A 23124-nucleotide genomic window follows, 5' to 3' on the forward strand; every position below is an offset into this window, starting at 1 on the left:
AGGGTTTCCACGCTTAAAAATTCGAACAAGGACGTACCAATTAGAGCAAGGAATACATTTACCGGAGATATAGCGTCTTCTTCCCAGTGTACATCACACGATTCTCATGGCTTTTCGGATTGCCCATCTTGCCAGGATAAATATCTTCCATTTTGTGCACCGAGCCTTTTTCATTGCCGAGAATCTCTAGATTTTGCTGCTCAAGCTCATTGGAAAGGTAATCCACGTCGTTGTAGTCCATCTCGGAACCAATGTGCTCTACCGTTGCATTCGAGTTAGAATGGAATTTCGACCTCTCGCTCAAGGCAGGCAGAAAGCCCTCTTGAGAAACCCATTGAGGAAGACCCCATGCTGGCGGTGAACATAGTCACAGTAGTCAACAACAGAAAGACCTGCGATTGCGGCATTGTTGCAGTTATGTTTCGATCCGTTTCTACAACAGTTGCTGCCTTGTTGGAGGAATGCGATGGCTACAAGTACGTCCAGGAAGTGGGATTTCCGGAGATGGTAACAACCTGTAGCGGACTTGATGTTACTGTAACAAGATCTGACAGGACATTCATCCCAGAGTGCTTCATATTGCAGGCTCCAGCTTCAGATTTGCACCAAACCCCGCGCTCTGTAAACTACCCTGGTGCTCATCTTCAGGCTTTGTAGCTCATCATCCTTTGCCAGGTACACAGAGCTTCAAATTTGTGTGTATTGTTCATTCTTTTGAATGCAGCTTCCTTTCCGACTGAGCAATTGTTGAATGGGTAAAACGGCTTTTAAGTCCACGGCATGAATTTTTTTGGGTTGGCCGGCATTGGTAATCGTTCATTCAATGAAAGGCGTCAGTGAGACAAGGCTTAGCTTCTCAGGTCAGGAGCACACACGTTGCGTTTGGAAGTTTTCTCTTTCCTCTCAACTCTTCCTGAATTACTGAGGTAAAAAATTATATATATTTGTTATAAAATTAAATGCTCATATAATGATGTGAGGATTTCATCTCGCATAATATGTATTGATTTTAATCAATATTCTAATGAAGTGAAGATGGTTGTTGTAAAGATAGACTGTAACTGTCAGAAAGGTTGAAGGGGTTTAGATATAAATTGGATATGAATACATGCAAATGGATAGTCTTTGTGACGGGGAAAAATTAGTAATCAATCGTAATTCTCTAGTGGACCTCGTTAATATAGAAGATTACCAGGAAGTTTTTTTGGGTTTCCTACATTCAATTTTCTTTTTATCATTCTCACACAAACTAGCTAAAACATATAACTATTTCTTAGCAATTCTTAACATATACAATTTGTAAATTGTTACCTGGTAGTAATTTGTAATTCTTTCGATAAATGTAGTTATAAAGAACATTTTTTCACAAAAACGGTAGCAACAGATAGCCGAATATTTTACGGAAAAAAACATTAAAAGATCGAAAAAAAATTCTTTGAAATGAATGTAAAATGTGTATCAATTATCATTAGAATAAAGAATGTCTTCTTAGGCACGACAACGTTCCAAGACCATAGCATCTTTTACCCTTTCTTGGTTCACTTATAGTAGGAAAACAAGAAAATGGGAAACATATATATGTACTCTACTACTAATCACCTGAAAATTTCTGACAAATACTTGAGAAACCAAATTATTGAAGCGGGTTTTGGTGTCGGAGCGGCAACTACTATATACCACCAATGCACATACAAGACATTCTATGCAGAATTCGCGACATGCCCCTGGGATCTCAAAGCAAATAGCCTTAACATAGTTAGAATACACGGACAGGATAATATAATGGCTTCCTCACTCTAGAAAATAATGTTGGCATTGTACCACTTCAGCAGTTCTCCCAGCGCCAGTCTGTCGAGTCGCAGCAGTCGTTGAATCGTAGCCAAGGAAGGCTGCTTGCTCTGCTCGATAAAAAGTGACCAGCTAGTCGGTAATACGGACCCGAAACACACGAGTTGTAAAAGATGTCACTGGTGATAGCGAGTTCCTCTCCAAACCTACCCAATATCGTAGAATTCTACAAAATCGGATCTTATCCCACCAGGTGAATCGGAATCAAGGTCGATTGAAAAGCTGGGCGAATAAGAAATGTCGGGACTTGTCGTGGCGTAAGATTGTGCGCAGAGCAGGTGGTTAATTACTCGGGCTTTAGAAGATTCTGGTTGCTCTGGCAGTTCCCCAATCCTTTTCAATTCCTTCTGTGAACCGTTACATCATGCTATGTCAGAATCTAAAATGCAGGATAAAGCATTTCATAAATGGAAACTAACGTCAATTAACTGACGCTGGTTGGAGAGTCCACCTTCCAGCTGCAGCCTCTCAAATACGTTCGTTGGACAGTAATCAGGTCAGCTACTCGTGCAAAACAAAGACTAAGCACACGCAACTATTTGCATGAAATATACGAAGTTCAATGTCACACCAAGTGAGAAGAGCATGCGAAAGGAGGGTGTAGTTAATTACAGTTCCGACACTAACTTCGGACGTAAAATAGTTGCGAGGCCTCTTGCGAGGACTCAAAGTAAGGGCATTTCTGATGTCGGGGGTCGAGTCAAACACGGAAGGATCGGCGACGCATGAAGCAGTGTCGGAGGGTGATGGCGCCTCTTCACAGTCTTTCACTTTCGAATCTTTAAATTGGGAAATCGTGCCCACTTCAAATTGTTGTCGAAAGCTGCAGCTAGGTGAAGATCTGCACCCCCGACAGTTCCCATGACTTCCATCAACATGGTTGGCTTACACAGCGAATAGGGGCTAATAAATCAAATTTTTGATTCGATTGACCACAACACCGTTTCCACGACGGACGTGTATGTCAATGATTTGCTAGATTCTTAACTAGCAGCGCGTCAAAACAATACATCAAATGTCCACAAAAAGAAAGTTCGCACATATATTAAAACGAACTATACCTTAACGCTACTGAACCTCATCCGTGGCATTATTACCCTCGATGAGCTACTGTAAGACTTCGTAAAACAATCGTTAAGACCGACTGACTCTGAAGAGTGGAAGGCACAACAGAATGAATAATATGTCCTTGAGGCTCTCAGAAACAAAAGAGAATTCAATACCGTCCTGTATTATAGTTTCTTCCTTTCAATACTATCATGTGAGACGCTTCTTATAGAGACTATTTCAAGCGTCGGGGTGGGTCACACACATAGAGCAAGCCTCACTGCTTAAAAGTTCATGTAAAGTAACAATACGAACAACCTAGAACGACATAAAGTGTGGAATTCCGGCTGCACGAAAGTGACATGAATAACTCATATAGGGCAGTCAAGTACAGATTTCCCAAACGATACCTTGTCGTAATCAATACTGGACTTCCCTGTGTTAGCGATAATATATTATTCCATGCAACAACACCTAGGACAGGGAGAAACTTTCTGAGTCTACTGCTATGTCCTTAAGAGGATGACCGGGAAGCGAGCATGTTTTGAATTATTCTCTTCTATTTTCACGTGCAAGGAACGAAATTCCAGTACAAGAGCCCAGCGTCCTATGTGTTGAAAACATGTTCCTACATACAGGAATATCAACAGATCCTAAATAATATGCGGAATATTACAAAAGTACTAAAAACAATATACTGGAAAATCGCATGTTCACATTCTCAAAATGATGGGGAATTATTAAGGCACATTGAATAAGAGTACAATAAAATAAAACAAAATAATTATATTTTACTACTACCTGCTAGTTTCCTGATGGATCATTTGGTGGAGCTTGAATTTAAATAAAAATCTCACTGGTTGACGTTTCACTAGTTTAAACAAGAATTTAAACTAAGAAAAATTTCTCGTACATTGTACCATTCCTGGACGGGATGGAAGAGAAGCTCTACATGAGCTGGTTCTACAGAAAAGTATATTGATAACCCATAATACAAAACTTGATCACATGGGTGTTCTCGAACATATTATGTGTAAATGTTACACACGCCTACCGCTAAACGCAACCTCGCATTGATGACTGATAATTGATAAAGAGGAGCCTCTGCAAATTTGAGCTACAGTCCCTGAGGATTCACCGAGAGAAATTCTGATGTTTTGAAACATACAACCTAGTCGCAAACAAACAAAAACACACATACCCATCATGCTATTAAAGGAAAACAAAAAAAATAAAAAAATCGAAGATATCTGCCAATGATTTAGCTTCTAAATCAACTAGTAAGCAAGACTCGGCTGGTTACTTGACAACCAGAATGTGATTACTAAGATAACTCGCTCGTAATACTTGGACAAGTACGAGGATTTTTCTATGACATATCGAGACTTCCCAGTGCATGACAGTTGATTAAGCACTCGTGGCATGACAGTGCGGTAGGGAAAACTTACTCAATGGCTTGATTTTGAGGAGCTTTGTTAAGAACGACCTCTGCTTTGACTTCCGATTCCACACCAGATTCGTTGAGCATTACATTATCAGATGAACAATGATCAGCGTGAAGCATGGGCGTTCTGTTTCTCCCCGGACAGTCTGAACACCTCGCGTACGAAGGAGAGGACCCGCAGGTCGGAGAAGCCATACGTTTCAGGGACTTTTCTCTAACCTTAGTGTCTTCGTTCACAGAAGGTTCTGGCATTTTGAGAACAGATGCAGAGATCGAAGAATCTAGTCAAGCCCTGGAACCTGCTCAGGATCAAACCAAACACATCAATAAGAAGCTGTTAATGATCGACCAAGAACCATAAAACCCAAAACCGGCGGTCACTCCAAATCTCTAGATTACAATGAAAAACCCTAGGAGCACTGGCGATGTACGCGTGAAGATGAAAGCTTAAGCAATAACGGTGAAGAGTGAGCACTTCACTGCAGATACTCCGTATGCAGCTCAATAATCCGGCGAGTCTGGACTACACTGATAAACAATTCTTCCAAACCAGCGCGGCTTACGAAGAACAAAAACGGGGAGCTTCAAACCACCTCTAACCGACGCAGATAAGAATCAACAAAGCGAAGTCAAACAGAGCACACGCCAATTCCAAGTTCTTTCGCGCACAATAATCAGCAACCGAGATAACTCTCAACGACACCAATACGATCGCGGGTAGGCAGGGAGGCAACCTAGATGCGAACAAACCAACGGCAAGGCGAGGGTGGATTGGAAAATGCGGGCGATTCTAACAACCCAAGTTGCATTCACGAGACGCATCCACAATCCGAGACGCGTTAGCGACGGGGTCACACTCTGTGGGCAATTCGGGGCACAAGCGACGCAGCAGCAGAGCACGGGAAGGGCAAAGTGGAAATCTGAAAATCCCTTGCAGTCTCTCCCCCCCCCCCCCAACCCGGTCCCCATCTCAATTCTCATCTCTATTCCCATCCCCAACGAAAAAAAAGAACCTCGTTCGTTGTTCCTGAGGGCCCTTTCCTGTAACAAGGGTCCAATTTCTGGAACTTTTTGAATATATGCCTTTTACTTTTATCACTTCCTTCCTTCCACGTGGCGAAGAACTGGCTCGTGCGGCACGTGGCAGTTGCTTCTAATCCTGGTCCGCCCCCTTAGCAGTTGCGGCTGGTCACCTCTTGTACTTTTCTGCGGGGTGTTTTTTTTAAATGACTTTTCTTTTTCTGTTTGTGTTCTTTTGGGATCCGAGTTGGGCTCACCTAATCCTTGGAGGCTGACTTGTTCCACAAGGAGTTGACTTCTGTCGTCGACCATCCGTTGATTCGGATGGGCCCACATGATTTTATACCTGGGATTTGGATCCACGTCAGCTGGAGGAGAATACAAGTGGACAAGTCGGAGAAAATCGTACCTCCCCTCCTGACTCAGATCTGGTTTTTATCAGAAAATTGTGCCATGGCGTGTGCTTGTATGTAGCAGTGCATTATCCAAGGGGTGCACCTGTGGTGACCATATTGCAAATCGTTTTATTTGGCGTAGAAGGTTCCGACAGCCTTGACGAACCGTCTCGAATGTGTGGTTGCTCATACTCGCACTTATTGCGACATGCCCACGTTGTGAAAACGGAACTTGGTGTGATAAACGAACAAACTAACAAAAAAAAACGAAGGCAACAAATTCTGCGCAAGGACAAGCTGCCGCATTCTCAAAAGCGACTCCATGGTAGGTTCAGAGTTCCAGTTGGGCCAGTTGAGGAGGGGTCCTAACCATGGCCTCAGTATCAATAAAGAGCGCAATGTTCATTGCTGATATTGATGACCCACTTAATGGTCAATACCATCGAATTAGGTCGTTCTCATGATCCCAAGTCGCGGTTCGCGTAAGAAGGGATCATGTGGTTTTTCGACCACAGATTATATAAGTTCCAAGCAGTGAGGCATGTATGAAGAAAAATCTAACATATTAATCAACTCTATCAGCAAGACTTGCTGAAATACACTGCTTTGAGATGCACTGCACAGGAGGTAACATAGTATGAACAAGCTCCAAGAAGCGCACAGATGAGCTCTGCAATATACATACCTCGCACTACTATACCTCGAAATATTTGGCGAAAGGTTGAACTCCACTACATGTCACATCTGATCCTAGTTATCTATATTGATGTGAGAATCATGGCTATAATCCCTAATTGATGGAAGACCTGTCTCACAATCTATCTGTCAAACGGTAATCCGGCTGCACAAAAAGTAACCAAAAAACGAAAAATAAACTAAATCCTGAAATCATTCCTGTACGCCGACAAAGTTTGTGGTGAGGTTTAGCACACTGAATCTGCACAACCATGCAGGGAAATCGAGGCCTTTCGATGAATCGTATGCAGAATCTGGATGAGGGTATAAAATTCCTGGCAAGGTTACAAATGAATCCCCTGCCATTAGGAGGCAAAAGCTTGTCTTCTTCCTGCTGTCAAGTTCGGTCCAGGTAATTTGAAGGGGCAGAATCGACCCCTAGAATGTGACAATACAAGCCCAAAATACCGAGTCCATGATGGGAGCATAAAATGTTTCTCCATGAGTGCTTACAAGTAAAAGCTTTCTCATGTCCGCAGCTAAGACACCAGCGTTCCAACCCAAAAGCCCAACAGGGATCCTAAATGATCCGATGGTCGTCATCTATAACATATTATATCACATTTCTCCAGAAACGTCTGCTCCTAAATGAATGAATCGTCCACAGAAACCAATCACGCAAACTCGAAAAGGTCAGAATGAACGCCGAAGTCTGCATGAAACTATTTCTTTACCAAATGCTCCATACGACTGTAGTTGAATCTAATCTTTGCTGGCTCCCTCGGTGTTTCAGCACTGATGTCTGGGGGAGCCTTAGTTTGAAAACAGACAGTGATAACGGTGACATTGTCATCTGCTTCCAACATCAGTGCCTCCTGGACTAGAGCTTCGGAGCAGCGCTTTGGGTCATTGTGCTTCATCAACTGGTTGCGTGCAAATTGGACGGCGGTTTGACTAGAGATCTTGTTCCACAATCCATCACATCCCAAGAGTAAGAACTCATCCTCTTCAGAAAGTTCATAGACCCGGATCTCGGGCTCTGCGATCACAGGCCCAGTTTCACAGTGGCCCTTAAGGCCCTTTAAGCCGTCGTAAAACCAGTCTCCAATTGAGCGAGCCACGGACAACTGCCCGTTCACGTATCCCACGGCCTCCGTCTCAGTTACAGTGCCCCCTGCTGACTCAATGCGCTTTCTCTCACCTTCGGAAAGAGGAGTATGATCATCAGACAATTCAATCGCCAGGCCCCTTCGACACAAGACTGCGCGACAGTCGCCGGCGTTCGCCACCAGCAAGTGCCTGAAAATCCCCAAAACGTTTCCAAGTTCATGATTTTCAACATGCTTCCTTCGATGAAGATGGTGACCCAAAAGCGATAGTCAGGCTCGGAGAAAAGTAAAGACATGAGCAATACGTACATGAAATCTACTGCTTCATAACTAACCAAAGAAAATAGCAGTCCAGAAAGATCAATACATGAACTTTATGAGGAAAGCAGCCTCATAGACCAAACCAGATAGGCTCAAAGCTTCTACTGAGGTTGATCAGACATGAGAAGCTTTGAGTAGGCTCAATACGGCAATAACCCCTTCACCCATCAGGCCACAGTTTCCTACACTACTTCGCCGAAAGAAAGATATCTGGATTGTAAGAGACCGATGAGGGCAGTAGTTCCCGAGTCGAGGCTGCTATCCCGTTGACAAGCTTCCTTGAAATCCCTATCTAACCTTAGAAACACTTTCTTCACAGCCTTCTCTACCGAAGTAGAAAATAGTGGATCCTGAAGAAGGAGAGACAACAGATGCTCTTTCGCGTACAAGGCTGCATCAGCGCCGTCATGCCCATCAAAGACCTTGGAAGGAAGGAAGCCACACAAGCGTCCTCTGTTAGGTGGTTGAAGAAACACCTCACAATGTCCATGGTAAAGATGTATCCCTAATGTTTCTGTACAAACTGTTCGAGACTCCATGGGGAATGATGCACTCAAAATTGCCCAGCGTAAAAATTCAATTGCCGAGTCAAAATAACTAACGCGTTAAAAAAGACTGAACGATGAGCTGATATTGTCACCACTCACCCCATAGAATGCGCCGGAGGAGCCCAGTTGATCAGACAGATCGTCGACTTGGACAAGAGCATCTTCCAGAGTCCGCCGCTTGCCGCGTTCAGAGCACCCTCCAGATCGACATTTTGGTGCATACGCAAGGTTCCTAGCCTCGGCAGGTCTTTCTCGTTCGTTGTGGACCTGATATCAGACCCTAGCCCATGATCAGTTTCTAGACAAAGTGAACGTCATCAGACGAAAAAACTCAACACCTAGATATTATCCAGAGCTCTGTGAGGACAATTGAACATGGAGAATGTTGTAGACAGGGGCCCTTGTTGAAAATTCTCGACCCTTGTGAGCTTATGATGCGGGAAATATGAAACGGAAATAAAGGTATCTATATGCATATGATCACGCATGGAGGAGTGTATGAAGGGGTTTGAGTGGGTACCATTCTGATCACTCTGAAAATACATCCGCAAGCCTACCACAGCTAAAGACTTGCTTCTACGATTCTGCTGCACAAAACGATCCCAATTATCACTTAGTGCACAGTTGAGGAACTTTGCAGAATGTCAGCGTATCCATCAACCAGCATACAAATGTATGAGCGCTCTGCTACGCCCACCGCGACACAGATTTTTAATTTTAACCGTGGATTTGCAAGTCTTTAGTAGAAACAAACAAATTATGACTACCATGGCCGGCTGGAGCCACACAAAGGTACAAGAAAGGTAAATGGTTTCTTGTAGATTATTTCGTGCTCATGGTATACTCTGCAGTTGCTGCAGTTTACTCATTATGCTGACTCCACCTAATTTCCTTCAAAGTTCACACGACATACTCATCTGAAGTTTCAATATCCTCCTCTAAGGTCCTTTTAACGCGGACCAAAATTATCAGGGACCACGATGCAAATATTTAAACGAATCCCGAAATCATAGCCCTCACTAACACAAAAACACTCTCACGTATTGTATGTTTGCACAGATTGGCCAGCACTAAGTTACCGCGCTGACCCTTGTTCACGGCATTCTACCTTGAAAGTTGAACCCAGCAACTTCACTGCCATTTCGAGCTCACTGACTATGTTCTCCACTGTTGGGCACAAATACCACCCCGCGTGGTAAAGCCTGCCCGCCGAATATAGAGAATTCTACACACAAGGCAGCCGCGCCCGCAGACCTAGCACAACATCCAAGAGCATGGCAACCAAGGAAAACTAATCGTACCGCACTTGGTCGATGAAACGAGATCGCGATCACGATTCGGGCAGTGCTTTCAATGATATCCTGGTAACCACCTCCACAGACGTACACACGCTCACAGTCCTCAGCAAATCAAACACAGTCCAAAGTCCACCACGAAAAGCAGTGCAGGTCTGGCATTAAGGCTGCAAAACTTCGCTGTGACTGATCACATCCCTCGGGAAAAGGATGCTCCTAGTTCTAGAATCTGGATGCAAGCTTGCTACAAGAAAACCAAACTCTCAAACGCCATTGCTTTACCTGTTGTTGTGGACAGTGTGTAACAAGCTAGACGAAGAAACCAAAGATTAAGAAGAAACGTTTCTAGTGACATACAGCCTCAGCTGCACGCGATGAATGATTTATATCTGAAGTCCGGGAAACGAGTGAAGCATTCAAGACTATCCAGGAAACAGTCTGGCCTAGGGATCCTCGAAACTAACTCAAACTCTCAACTCTCTCTCTCTTCCTCAGTCTCACTCACTCACTCTGCAGACGAGCATCTGCACAGACCCACCACCCTCCCAGAGGAACATTTGAATTTTGCCCAATAAAGAAAAGTCTGCGCACTAGCACAAGAAGTCTAGACAATTCAAATCCATGGAGGGTTATTCTGAGATGAATTTATGACCTTACCGCTCGATGCGTGTGATGTTCCAACTGGTTAGTTCCTGCAGAGCTCGAGTCCTCCTTAGCCAAGACATTTGAATGATTCCACCATTTCTCGCCTCTTCGCATCGTACTCTCGGTTACTTCCTCTGAATCTACGGAACTGCGTGCTCCGAACAGTTCACCTCTATGTTACTCTGCTTGCAAGCAGAAGTAAAAATATTCGCAACGGCCAGCGTGGATTAAGGATGATTCCAGTCATAACTTGCCCTATCCTCCCGCACCTGCGTAAGATCACTTCTTACCTGGTTGAGAAACCTGCAAATGAAACCCAATGGTATGCAAAGGAGCCAATGAATTCTGTGTAATTCTGTACAATTCATCGAATTGTGAATGAAGAATCTCCGACACAAGGTGGCATGGCAAATCAAGACAGGTTGCGAGATGAACATGGTTAATAATAAATTCATAAGGTCACCTCCGACGTGTCTGCATTTGGATTTTATCTCATGGTGCCAGTCTAAATTAAGCTAGAGTTTGGTTTCCAAGAGATCTACAATCGGTGCAAATTCCCAGGACTCTGTTCATTTTGGAGAAGCTTACTAGACGCCACAATTTGGGTTGAACATCTACTTTAAACAAGAACCGAATAGAAAGAACCTTCCTTATAAAAAAGGATTCCTTCTGGGAGATACACCCACTATTCTTTCTTCAATGGATAACCAATCCTAGCTCCTATAAAACAAAACAAACAGTGATTTTTACAGCACGCTTATAGCACTGGCAATGAACAGTGCGGCTGGTATGGAGTCCTCAGAGTCCGACTCCATCGCCAATCTTGCGCGGTGGCACGGCCACAAGAAGAAGTGGCCTCGGAGCTCGGTTGGGTCCGTATCTAGGACCATCATTGACAGAACCCACTTCTGGAGGTAAAAACTTGGAGCGGCCAATATACGAATTGTGCGCGGTAAACTGAACCGCGTCAGCAACTCGGGCACCAACAAGCAAGAAAAACAAAATTACAAAACAAAACACTAGCAATCCCGGGGAGATTCCACCGCCCTGCAGCCGAGTCGCGTCTTACTGGGTCTCCGTGACCTGATGACCTGGGGGCAAGCGGCATGCAGGAGGGCCTCAGCACCCCACCCTCGTGACCACTTTCCATTCAACCCGCTGGAGCCACGACATATCCCATCGTGTGTCGTTTCTAGCAGGCGGAGAAAACCAAGACTAGCGCTTGACTTCGCACAAACACACACACACACCGATCCTTTTTTCCATTTGGAAAGCGTCCTGGGGGGGGCGACCTGCAAGCTGATTCCAACCTCACTGCGACGACGATGACGACGCCCTGTAGCGAATCTGCTATGGTGGGCTGCTGATGCTACTGTCAATCTGCTCGATTCTGGACCCAATTGGACGACACCACCAGCGAATTTCTTCTCAGTTTTCCGCTGCCGCTTCCCCCTCGTGCGACGCCGCAGAAGCAGCGGTGCTGACTAGGATGCCACGTCTGCAACCGCGTGTATAATTGCGCACGCGGTCGTTCCAGGCGTTGTGCCACGTGTTGGGTTATGAGTGAGGTGGGTTACTGACACTGCTGAGTTGTCCTTGTGACTGGGACCCATTGTTTGCTCAAGGAATTGCTGTATGTTATTGTTATTATTATTATTATTATTATTATTTTAGTATTTTATTATTTTATTTTTTTCTTGGGACAAGGGAAAGCTTTAGGTTCGTGGAAGTGTTGCAAAAAGCTTTGGTTGTTGCAGAAAGTCCTTTACCTCAGATTGACCAAGGATTGTGTTGGAGGAAGAGAGAGTGCATAATAATGGGCAACTTTGATTATTGATTTGGTCTTTTTTAAAGAGAATGTTAAATAGGCCTTGGCTTTTAGTAAATTGATCTACCCATGATGAAGAATATGGATCTAGTAGTGGAGAAATGAATGTTAAGTTTTTTTTTTTTTTTTTTTTTTTTTGTTCATTCATGATAGTTAGGATGGTTAGGATGGGTGGGTTAATTTAGTAAAAGTTTGGGTCTATTTAACATTCCTCTTTTTTAATTATGTCATAATTTGAAACACTATTGTTTAGATGTCATTGTTTGTTCTGCAATGTTGGATTTCTTTTGTATCTATTATTTTTCTATTGTGTTGTCTGATCATAGTTTATAACCATTAATAGAACTTTGCAAATAAAGTTGGTGTAAATCCAATGGACTCCACTGAAGATTGCATTACTTTACTTTTAACAAGAATTCTTTCAAAAAAAAAAAAAAAGCATTTACATTACATCCACTTTTATAGATATATTTAAAACATTAATAAAGAGTAGACAATAATCCTATTGAAATATCAATAAGTTAATTTTTTTTTAATATATCGTTGTAGGTGTAGATAGTCTTGTATTAACAAATGTATAAATTTTGTTGTTTATATTCAAATGGTAAGTATCAAATTGCACACTCAAATCTAATGCAAGATTGTTTCTATACATACAGATTGAGCAATATCAATTGTTATTCTTGTCTATACAGCTTCAACAAAGATTAATCACCTTTATTTTGTACCATATATACATTTTTTAAATTAGTTTTTTAATGAATTCTATGCTAATTTCTAATATTTTTTGTTAACTTTAACATAATTGAGATAATTATTAACTATATTTGGCAATGCCTAAGTTCTTATATAGAAGATATTAATATAAAGTTATGATTTTATCTGAATCATGATAATATTATATATATATATATATATATATTATGTACACCTCTGTCACTTAAATAAATAAAAATGTATAGAAATAAGTAAAAGCATGATATTTTGATAATATATTATTGTAAAACAATGTAAAAAAAAATAAAATAATTAGGCGTAGATTGAATCTACAAGTATCATGATATAAATCACAGTGATGAACAAACTATATTTAAAAAATTAATTTATATTTATTAAATATTTTAAAACCATCTCATAACTTCAATATTTTTTTTTACAAACCTTGTGGATCAATAGAATTTTTTATTTGACCTTCTTGTCAATTAAGATGTATAGAAGTAATATTACAGCTTTTATTATTAAACATCTTCTTTATACTCTAGTCTTCTTTTAAATCTACATAATCATTTTGTACTTGGCAACAGTTGTTTTAAGTATATATATATATATATATATATATATATATATATTTATGTATATATAATCTTCTTTTTTTCTACTCCTATGTACTAAAGGTTTGAATACATAGTCTTTTTATTAGTTATCATATGTAAGCCATCTTCAAGCTTGTCAATGCATCTTTTGTATTCAATCTTACTTTAAGAACTTACAGTAATGTTGTAGTTGAAAATATTGATTTTGGTGCTTTAACATCTCGTACATGTTTTTTCTTTTTTTATATTTTTTTATCAATTCAATTCAATATTATACAAGTGTAAATTTGTTTTTGTTTTGTTTTGTTTTGTTTTTTTTTTTTTTTTTTTTTTTGTTATGCTTAAACAAATATACCAAATTAGATTGATGCATGAATTATTGGTACTTTCACAATTAATTGTCTTATTGCTATACATTAATCTTAAAAAGATACCAACTTTTTTCTAATAATTTATAAAAGGTCTAATAAAAACATTCTCCTAAATAATGTAATTCACATGGCTTTGAAACATTCTGAAGTTATTTTTTTGAATTAACAACAATAAAGTATTATGTCTTTGATATTTTCTTTTACTACCAACTAAGATACAATATAATTAAACATTTTGGCTATAGAATAGAAAATAGAAAAATAAGGTATAATACAATATTTAGGTATTTTTTAAAATTATATAAAAATTAATTATTTAAAGATATTATTAGAGCATAGTTTAATATAAAAAATAAATATAATTAGTTATTTATAAACATATATACATATATTTAACACATAATTTTAATTTGGGAAAATTTTAAAAATAATCAAAATTAATAGAATAAAGAATCCTTTTATTTTTGAATTGGTGTCAATAGTTAATTATAATACATACTTACTTCAGTATATTAATTTTTTTAATAAAATCAAATATTGAATAAAAATAGATTTTTCTTAGTGAAATTGTACTATCTTTTTCTCTTGTAGGTCAGTCAACTAAATAAATTTAAAGATTAATTATATTATCATGACTAATGGGTAATTCTGGTAATAAATGTTTCAAAAATATTTCTTAATCAAATTCAGTGGTTTTTTTTATTAGATTTTAAGTCATTTATCTGTTTTTATATTTTTATTTTTATAAATTAGATATATTTTTATTTTACATGGTCACTCTTTTGATTTTAGTTAAGTGAAAAGAATTTTGAGTGCATTTAGGAAACGCAAGGTTATTAGTTGTCTTTTATCTTAAAATATGTGGTTTCAGTCATATATTTGTTTATCGATAGTGTATAAATAATGTAACAAGATTATATATACAAAGTTTGATTTTTAAATTATTTGAAATTTTATTTTATAATATATATATATATATATATATATATACATATTTCACTATCCTATTAAAACCATTTTTCAAAACTTTATTAATATGATTGGTATTTTTAGATACAAGTGAATCTAATTAAAAATAATTGTCCAAAGCCGTGAAACATCAACATCTCATTCAAAGATATTTTTTTAACATCAAATTATTTAAAATCAATATTAACAGAAAACTTGAGAATTCCTTGTTCATTTTTTTGATCTGTGATATGTTCATTGATCCATAAATTTGGTGAATGGATAGTATGGCAACAATTTCATATCTTTACAAATGTCGGTTTGATGCCATGTCATCTTTATTGGGTCACAATCATGAAGTGGCCAGTCTTGAAAACATTCTTATGAAAACATTCTTATGAAAACATTTAGAATCGTCAAACATATTACAAATATATATATAAGTTTTTTTTAACTTACTGATTTTTCAAAAATAATTATTAGCATTAAAATTTTAATGAGTAGAAGAAATTGAGTAAAATCGATTACAATTAGGCATTAATTAAATTTCGTATATATATGACAAAAACATTTAAACGACTACAATTTGATTTAATTTAAGTAAATAAACGATTTTGAAAAATTGGATTGTGATCTTGAACGTTTGGATCAAATTTCAAATATATATATATATATATATATATATAGTTAAGAATCAAAAACACATGTTCTTTTTCTTTATTTGATAGAGAAATGTTCTTATGAATATCACTTGTTACAAAATATATTTTAATGTTTGTGATATAATATTTTGGATTAAATTTTTTAATGTAAAATCATACATTTTTATTTAAATTAAAATAAAAATTTTATTTTTTATCTGAGCTTTTATTGAAAAGTATAAGCTGAATAAAAGTTCGTATGCAAGTTATTTGAATCTTTAGGATGTTGGAGAAATTTGAAAAATCAAAGAATTCCTATAAGTTTTGAAATTGTTTTAAAAATTGTCTCCTTTTATCTTTTTCTTTTTTGACAAAAGGCCATGCACAAATATATCAATTTCATAATAGTTTCACCACTCTTTATATCTACAATGTTTTATGTTCTAATTATTATATTTAAAATTTTCTCTTTGACAATATTGTGTTTGTGCATAACACAGACACAAACATATTCAAAAATCCAATGTATTATTTCTATTGAATTTTTTTTCCACTATTATTGATATTATATCAATTACAAATTTTTTCAATTACACAAGTAATCACATACAATTGAATGTATAAAAATCAATTTGTTTAAAATTAATATCCACCAATAGTTTTTACTTAATCATAAAATACATGTAAAATTAATATCCTTGATATCTAATAATTAATTCAAAAACTAAAAAATATTATTTTTTTGATATATTAATTTTATAAATGGCTTTGAATTAGGAATCTAATATTGTCTATTCTTGTTTTGATGCAAAAAGATCTATTTGAATGCATTGAAGTACTTTTTGGGCAATAGCATAGTCGACTTTTATCATGTCCAATATTTGAATTGTATGTTGCAAGTAACTTAATTTTTCTTTCTTAGATATGGATATTTTTTTTAGTGTGCCATTATCATTGAAATTTTTATTAGTAATAGTTTTTGCACAAACGAAGGCAAGCAAATCTTTGTCCAAATTTTCTTTGTGTACAATTTTTCTTTCTTTTATATGGTTGAATAAATTGGCAACTCACATACAATGGTGCACAAAGAACTCATTAACTTCTTCTTCAAGTTCTTGTTCAAATTGATCTTCTTGAAGCTTAATTTTAAATTTGAATTTTCAAAATCTACTCTAATTTTGAATAATGTAACAAGGAGAAAATAATTTATAATTATTTTAGAAAAAACTTCATTTAAGATTCTCTTGATCTATCTTATGGCAATCAACTAGTCAGTTTTATAAATATTTTTCTCTTAAAATTCATCCATATTAGTTACATCTTAAAGTTGATGAAAATAATATTATCATTAAATAATTTAATAATAATAATATCTATGGATTAAATTTCTAATAGTAAGTTTATAAGAAGCATTAGTAACTTAATGTTTATCAATTCTAAATCTCTTTTAGTATATAATAGGACATTATTTAATAGAAGCAATTTTTACTTCTTAATTAGTTATTTTTATTTTATTATTAATTTTTTTAGCCATGCCAAAAACTATCATAGACATATATATATTTATTTCAATAATTACCTATATGATTAAATAGAAATAAGTAAAAATAAATTAATTTCATAATATCTTTTAAAAAAACTTTCTAAAAGCTTCATAAATTTTCTTTTGACTTTACATGTGATATAATTAATTGATAGGCTAGAAACTTAATCAACAAGTAAGCCACGTAACATAGATGTTAGTTACTTGTGGAACAAGCTAACTATATGGCATACATATAGATAACTTGCTTTGCAAGTTAAATGATATATTTAGCAAAGTCAATACATATTGGAGGTCCTATAGAATATTGCCATGTAGCTCCTAGTTAAAGACTATATGTGGAGGCAAGGGTGAAGCCTTCTTTATTCTTGTCAATGCCATTTTAGTCCAAAGTCTTGCTTTAAAACTTTCTAATTTTCTTGTCTTTAGCAATAATCATTATAGTTTAATACTATATCATCTTTAAGTGATTTTCTAGTCTTTTTTGAGTGACTTTAGATTGTATTAATCTTTTAGTTTTTTGAGGATCATGTCCTTGATAGTTTGACAAGTGTCCTAATTTATTATTCTTCTCTTGTTTTAGAAGTGAGTGGATTACTCCACTTCTATTGTTGTGTTTTGAAGGTTGCAAACTATCCACCTTTGAATGAATAGTTTGGTTTTATAACATTGATTTTTTCTTAAAGGGAGTAGATTATGCTTCTTAGTAGAAATTTTCATTTGTTATTAAAGGTTGCCAATTACCTTCCTCTAATTCAACTTTTTGAATTTGTTTGAGTTGTCTATAGAAAGAAAAATTATAGATGATACTCTCAACGGAAGTAAGAGTTGATTTGCAACTATTGTAAATCTTCACAAGCTTATCAATACTCTAAGAGTAGAAATCTCATGTATTTTTAATATGAATCATGGAGGTATTATTCATACACATATAGAAGAAGTGCAGAGTCTATACTAAGAAGTTTTGTAGAACAAGATCAAAATTTTGAAGATTTCTACAACAAATTAAGCTCTATTTAAGATTTTATATTTTATAATATTTTAATGGATATACTCAAGTAAGATTCATAGATGCACTTCTATCAAAAACTACTCTCTCTTGATTTAACCTTTGATGGAAATATTTTTATGTCTAATCTATGATTTGATTTCATTTTTGGAAGTATTTAGAGCTATATATGGAGAAAGTAATTGCGAAAGAATAGTAGAAACCAAACTTGTTGTCATGGACATAAGCATGTAAGCTACTTTTTATTTACACAAATAAGTAGAAGTAGATAAAAGTAAGTTAATTCTATAATATCTTCTACAAAAGCTTTGTAGAAGCTTCATAGACGATGCTTTGACTTTATAGGTATCTTTAAATGACTTTTTGGATTAGAAACGTGATCAACAAGTTGGCCATGTGCCACACATATTCTAAGCTTCAAGACCAAACTAACTATGTGGCCCACACATAGAAAAACTTGCCTTATAAGTCAAGGCATATGTCCTACAAAGTCAACACATATTGAAGGTCCTATAGAATATTGTTATGTAGCCCCTAGTTAGATAGTATATATAGAGATAAGAATGAAACCCTTATTTTTAGTCTAGTTTCAAGAGTTTTATGTTTTCTAGTCTAGTTTAGTCTAGTTTCTAAATAGTTGTTTTTTAGTCTAGTTTCAAGAGTCTTATGTTTTCTAGTCTTTGGCAATAGTCATTCCAGTTCTTCCTTGAATATACATAATTTTTTCTATTTTTTCACTTTCTTTATGACACAAATTCTACGAGTTTATATATCTTCTTCTAATTTGTGTCCTTGTGTCACGAACACAAAATACAGACTTGAAATCTAACAAGAAGTTCAAGAAGAAGTGGCAGAACTAGATTAAACAGATGAGTACAAGAACAACACCAGAAAGGTGAGCTAGAACTCCAAGAGATGTGTTGTCGAGACTGAAGAACTCTTCAGCCTCGACTCCTATATATACTACTGGCCTATGGTTCTAAGGAAGCGCATCAAGAAGCTTCCCAAGAACTATGAAGCTTCTCAAGCAACTACCCAAGAGCTAGGAAGCTTCTCAAGTAACTTCCTAGAATCTACTAGAATATTCTAAGAATCTTCTAGAGCCTTCTAAGGGAATCTTTAGGGAATATTCAAAGAATCTTTAGGGAATCTTTGAAGAATATTCTAAGAGAATATTCAAGGAATCTTTTGGAAGTTTCTAGAGACTTCTTTCTAGAAGGTTCTAGAAACTTGTCTCTAGAAAGGTCTAAGGACTATGTCTCTAACATCACCTCCTCTTTTAGCTTCGAGGTCTCCGAGAAGCAATGTTATCGTCAGTCAATACCAATGCAAGAAAATGAAGATCTGTTGCATAACCTCTGTTATGAACTCCAATTGTTGTTCACGAGGCAAGTGATTCAATGGTCCTTCAAGCCAACGGTAGTGGCCCACGCCTTCAACTTCTGACCAAGCATGAACCTCCGTGTCTTCATTGTGAAATTGTCCTGCAAACACTCCTTCTGGCTGACCATTGTAGGCAGGCTCGACCTCAAATACAATCACCAGCGATCTGTTGCTCGGAATCCTTCGACGTCGTCGTGGTGCAGGCGGTTCTTCATCTCGCGGTCGTCTTCGTGAGCTAGTTGCTTGAGATGACATGACAAGTGTAGTACCTTGGCTATCTATATTCAAAGGCTAAAACAATAAGAACAAACTTGGATTATTAACAAAGTTCTACGCTATCTTGGAGAGAATGACTACATCAACTATGGATTTTGGTGGTGCTCTCTCATCTTTACTGTTTTCTAGATGAACAAGCTTCAGTAAGAAGCTATCGTCGAACCGGCTTGGGTTTCTCAAGATATCGTCGATGAAACTCCTGTACCTTTTGCGGCACATTCGCGAGATTTTCGGCCGGCTCCCATGTTCGTTCATTAATATCGTAACCGCTCCAATGCACAAAGTATTCTAATTTACCCCGTCTTTGTCGTGAATCCAGGACCTTTTCCACCTCGTATTCTTCGTGGTTCTCTATTTCTATGCTAGGTGGTGGACATTGTACTCTTCCAGGAAAAGACGATTCTCGATAAGGCTCCAACAAAGAAACATGAAAGACAGGATGTACCTTCATAGTAGCTGGTAACTCCAGACGATACGCTACAGGATTGACCTGCTTCTGGATAACAAATGGTCCCAATCTCCGATAGTCCAATTTGTCACATGGCCGCTTGGTCTTAATATTTCGTCGAAGCAGCCAAACTTTGTCTCCAATCGTGAATTTAGGTGCCTGATTCCAAAATTTGTCCGCGGACGCCTTGTAAGATTCTTGGGCAGTTTGCAATTGAAGCTTCAATGTAGTTTGAAGCTGCGAAAGCTCCTTCACCAATCCTTCAGCTGCCGGATTGTTAATCGTTGACGAACTCCATAAGTCAAGCTTCGAATGGTATCCATAATTGGAAAAGAATGGCGTTTGTTGAGTTGACGCATGAAGGGTGTTGTTATATGCGAACTCGGCTAGCGGTAGATATGCGACCCAATCATCTTGTTGATAGATGATGGTGCAACATAAATATTGCTCTAAAACTTGATTCACCCGTTCTGTTTGGCCGTCCGTTTGAGGATGAAATGCCGAAGAAAGCTTGATATCCACCTTCAATATCTCAAAAAGAGATTTCCAAAACTTTGACACAAACTGGGTTCCTCGATCCGATACGATATCATCTGGTAGACCATGATATCGATACACATTATCAAGAAAGAGTCTTGCTGTGTCTTCGCTTGACGATGTCTTCTTGCAAGGGACAAAATGTGCCATCTTTGTAAGCCGGTCTACGACAACAAAAATGTTGTCAAATGAATTCGATGGTGGTAGATCCATAATAAAGTCCATGGAAACCAAAGACCATGGTCGGCGCGGAATAGGCAATGGCTGTAGAAGTCCATAAAGCCGATGTCGAGGATTTTTGGATCTTGAACAAATGTCACAAGATACAACAAAATCTTTTACATCCTTCCACATTTGAGGCCACGAAAAATCGCGGGAAATAAGTTCCAAGGTCTTATTGAATCCAAAATGTCCCGCAGCTGGGAAGTCATGACGAGATTGCAGAACTCGGAGTCGTGCTGGCCCTTTTGGGATATACAACCGCTCTTCGAAATATACTAGATCTCCTTCCATCTTGAATTTATCATCACTAGCATGTTGCTTGATATCAAGGGCTAGAGAATCTTCAATGGTTGCGGCCCGTACCTGGTCGAGGAAGTCAGCATCAATTGATACAATAGCTGCGTTGAGCCGAAATTTCTCTGGCTTCAACAATGTCGTGCACTGTTGATCAAATGCTGCATCTCCAGCCTTTGGCGCGAGATATGATCTCCTTGATAATGCATTGGACAACCCTTGTTGCTTCCCATGCCGATAAGTAATAACAAAGTCAAACTTGGATAGCGACATACTCCACCGAGCTTGACGTCGATTCAAAACCCGAGCCGACATAAAATACTCCAAATTCTTGTGATCCGTATATACGGTCACTGGATGTGCAGTTCCTTCGAGAAAGTGGCGCCACTCTTGGAAAGAATCTACTATAGCAAGGAGTTCCTTATCGTGGATCTCATAGTTGATCTCAGCAGCAGAGAATTTTCGAGAATAGAACGCAACTGGATGGAGCTTCTCATCTACGCCCATCTGTGAAAGTACAGCTCCCAAAGCAAAATCCGAAGCATCTGTCTCCAAATAAAAGGCCTTTGTAAAGTCCGGATGTACCAAGTTTGGAGCTGTAGTAAATACCATCTTCAAATCTTGAAATGCTTTTTCTGCGATAGGTCCCCATTCGAGCTTGTCCTTACACGTTAACCGAGTGAGGGGGGCAGCAACTTGAGAATAATTCTTGATGAAGATCCGATAGTAGTTAGCAAATCCAAGAAAACATTGTACGTCCCTAACCGTCTTCGGAACTTCCCAAGACATGATTGCTTCCACCTTCTTTGGATCCATCTTCAAGCCTTTTGTAGTTGCGATGAATCCCAAAAACTCCATCTCAGTTTGGTGAAATAAGCACTTCTCCAATTTGGCATAGAGTCCTTGCTCCCGTAGTTTTTTGAGTACCAGACGAACGTGCTTCTCATGTTCTTCCTTGTTCTTAGAAAATATCAAAATATCATCTAGATAGATGACAACAAAATCGTCTAGATGCTCTCGAAAGATGTCATTCATCATGTGTTGAAAGACTGCTGGAGCATTAGTAAGCCCAAATGGCATGACATTGTATTCAAAATGGCCATACCTTGTTCGAAAAGCTGTCTTCCATTCATCTCCTTCCTTGATTCGCACAAGGTTGTAAGCTCTCCTTAGGTCAATCTTTGTAAAGATCCTTGCACGCCCAAGTTGTTCTAGAAGACCAGAGATCAAAGGCAGTGGGTAGCGATTCTTTTTTGTCACCTTGTTGAGACCTCGATAGTCCACGCACATCCGTAGTGAGCCATCTTTCTTCTTCACAAATAAGATTGGTGCCCCAACTGGCGACTTCAAATGACCGATGAAGTTCTTGGCTAGATTCTCGTCAATGTACTTCCGCAACTCAGTCAACTCCGTCTGCGACAAATTGTAGATTGGTCCAAAAGGTGGTTGTGCTCCTTCTTGCAATTCAATGGCACAGTCATAGGGTCGATGCTCTGGCAGCATATCAGCATTCTTCTTTTCAAAGACATCTTTGAATTCTTCATACTGCTTTGGAATAACCAAAGTCGGAGTTGCATCTTCTCAAGTCGGAGTTGCGAAGATGACAAGAGGTGTATTTGGCTTGGCTTCCTTCATGAAAGCCCTTGCACCTATAAACAAGGATTTGTTTCTAGACATTGTCTTGGCAGATTCCTCCTTCAAGGAGTTTGTTGGAAATGTCACTTTCCGCAACTTCCAATCTATCAATGGATTATATCTATCAAGCCAAGATAGTCCCAAAATGATAGGACATGAAGGGGTCTTGATAACATTAAACACAATATTGCTCTCATGGTTTTCAAGACGTACCTTCAATAGTTTAGTTTCATGGATAACATTGCCCGAAGACAATGGTCGTCTGTCTATGACTTCTACATGGACAGGCTTAAGTTTCTTTACAAGAGAAATATTGTGAAGCTTGGCAA

The 23124-nt window shown here is 37.9% G+C and overlaps 2 protein-coding genes across 3 annotated transcripts; both read right to left on the reverse strand.

Annotated features, from left to right (window-relative positions):
• Positions 1–1441: 1441 nt before the first annotated feature.
• LOC112283638 (uncharacterized) lies at positions 1442–5307 on the reverse strand. Of its 2 annotated transcripts, none has more exons than XM_024522652.3 (4): positions 5074–5307; positions 4344–4638; positions 2461–2689; positions 1442–2195 (listed from the first exon to the last, which is right to left on the reverse strand). In XM_024522652.3, exons 2-4 carry the CDS (start codon positions 4589–4591, stop codon positions 1995–1997), a joined length of 678 nt encoding a protein of 225 aa, XP_024378420.1. In that variant the 5' UTR covers positions 4592–4638; positions 5074–5307; the 3' UTR covers positions 1442–1994. The 2 variants fall into 2 exon arrangements, with proteins under 2 accessions (XP_024378420.1, XP_024378419.1); XM_024522651.3 differs by having other exon boundaries at positions 4820–5300.
• A 993-nt stretch (positions 5308–6300) lies between these two features.
• On the reverse strand, positions 6301–11771 carry LOC112283635 (putative protein phosphatase 2C 22). Its single transcript, XM_073534640.2, has 6 exons — positions 10360–11771; positions 9709–9779; positions 8928–8991; positions 8507–8674; positions 8045–8281; positions 6301–7808 (listed from the first exon to the last, which is right to left on the reverse strand). Exons 3-6 carry the CDS (start codon positions 8928–8930, stop codon positions 7152–7154), a joined length of 1065 nt encoding a protein of 354 aa, XP_073390741.1. The 5' UTR covers positions 8931–8991; positions 9709–9779; positions 10360–11771; the 3' UTR covers positions 6301–7151.
• Positions 11772–23124: the final 11353 nt, after the last annotated feature.

This window comes from Physcomitrium patens, chromosome 6, assembly GCF_059467195.1.
Source record: "Physcomitrium patens ecotype Gransden chromosome 6, ASM5946719v1, whole genome shotgun sequence".
NCBI classification, from domain to species: domain Eukaryota; kingdom Viridiplantae; phylum Streptophyta; class Bryopsida; order Funariales; family Funariaceae; genus Physcomitrium; species Physcomitrium patens.

Excerpts from the sequence above, each read along its gene's own strand:
- LOC112283638 (XM_024522652.3), bottom strand. The coding sequence starts at position 4,591 with ATGCCAGAACCTTCTGTGAACGAAGACACTAAGGTTAGAGAAAAGTCC. Across the intron at positions 2,690-4,343 it reads CCTCAAAATCAAGCCATTGA|ATCTTCACCTAGCTGCAGCT; the intron begins GTAAGTTTTCCC and ends TCGGGGGTGCAG. Across the intron at positions 2,196-2,460 it reads CCGAAGTTAGTGTCGGAACT|AAGGAATTGAAAAGGATTGG; the intron begins GTAATTAACTAC and ends AACGGTTCACAG.
- LOC112283635 (XM_073534640.2), bottom strand. Across the intron at positions 8,282-8,506 it reads CCTCCGGCGCATTCTATGGG|GTCTTTGATGGGCATGACGG; the intron begins GTGAGTGGTGAC and ends CTTCCTTCCAAG. Across the intron at positions 7,809-8,044 it reads TTTCTTTCGGCGAAGTAGTG|CTATCGCTTTTGGGTCACCA; the intron begins TAGGAAACTGTG and ends CTCCGAGCCTGA.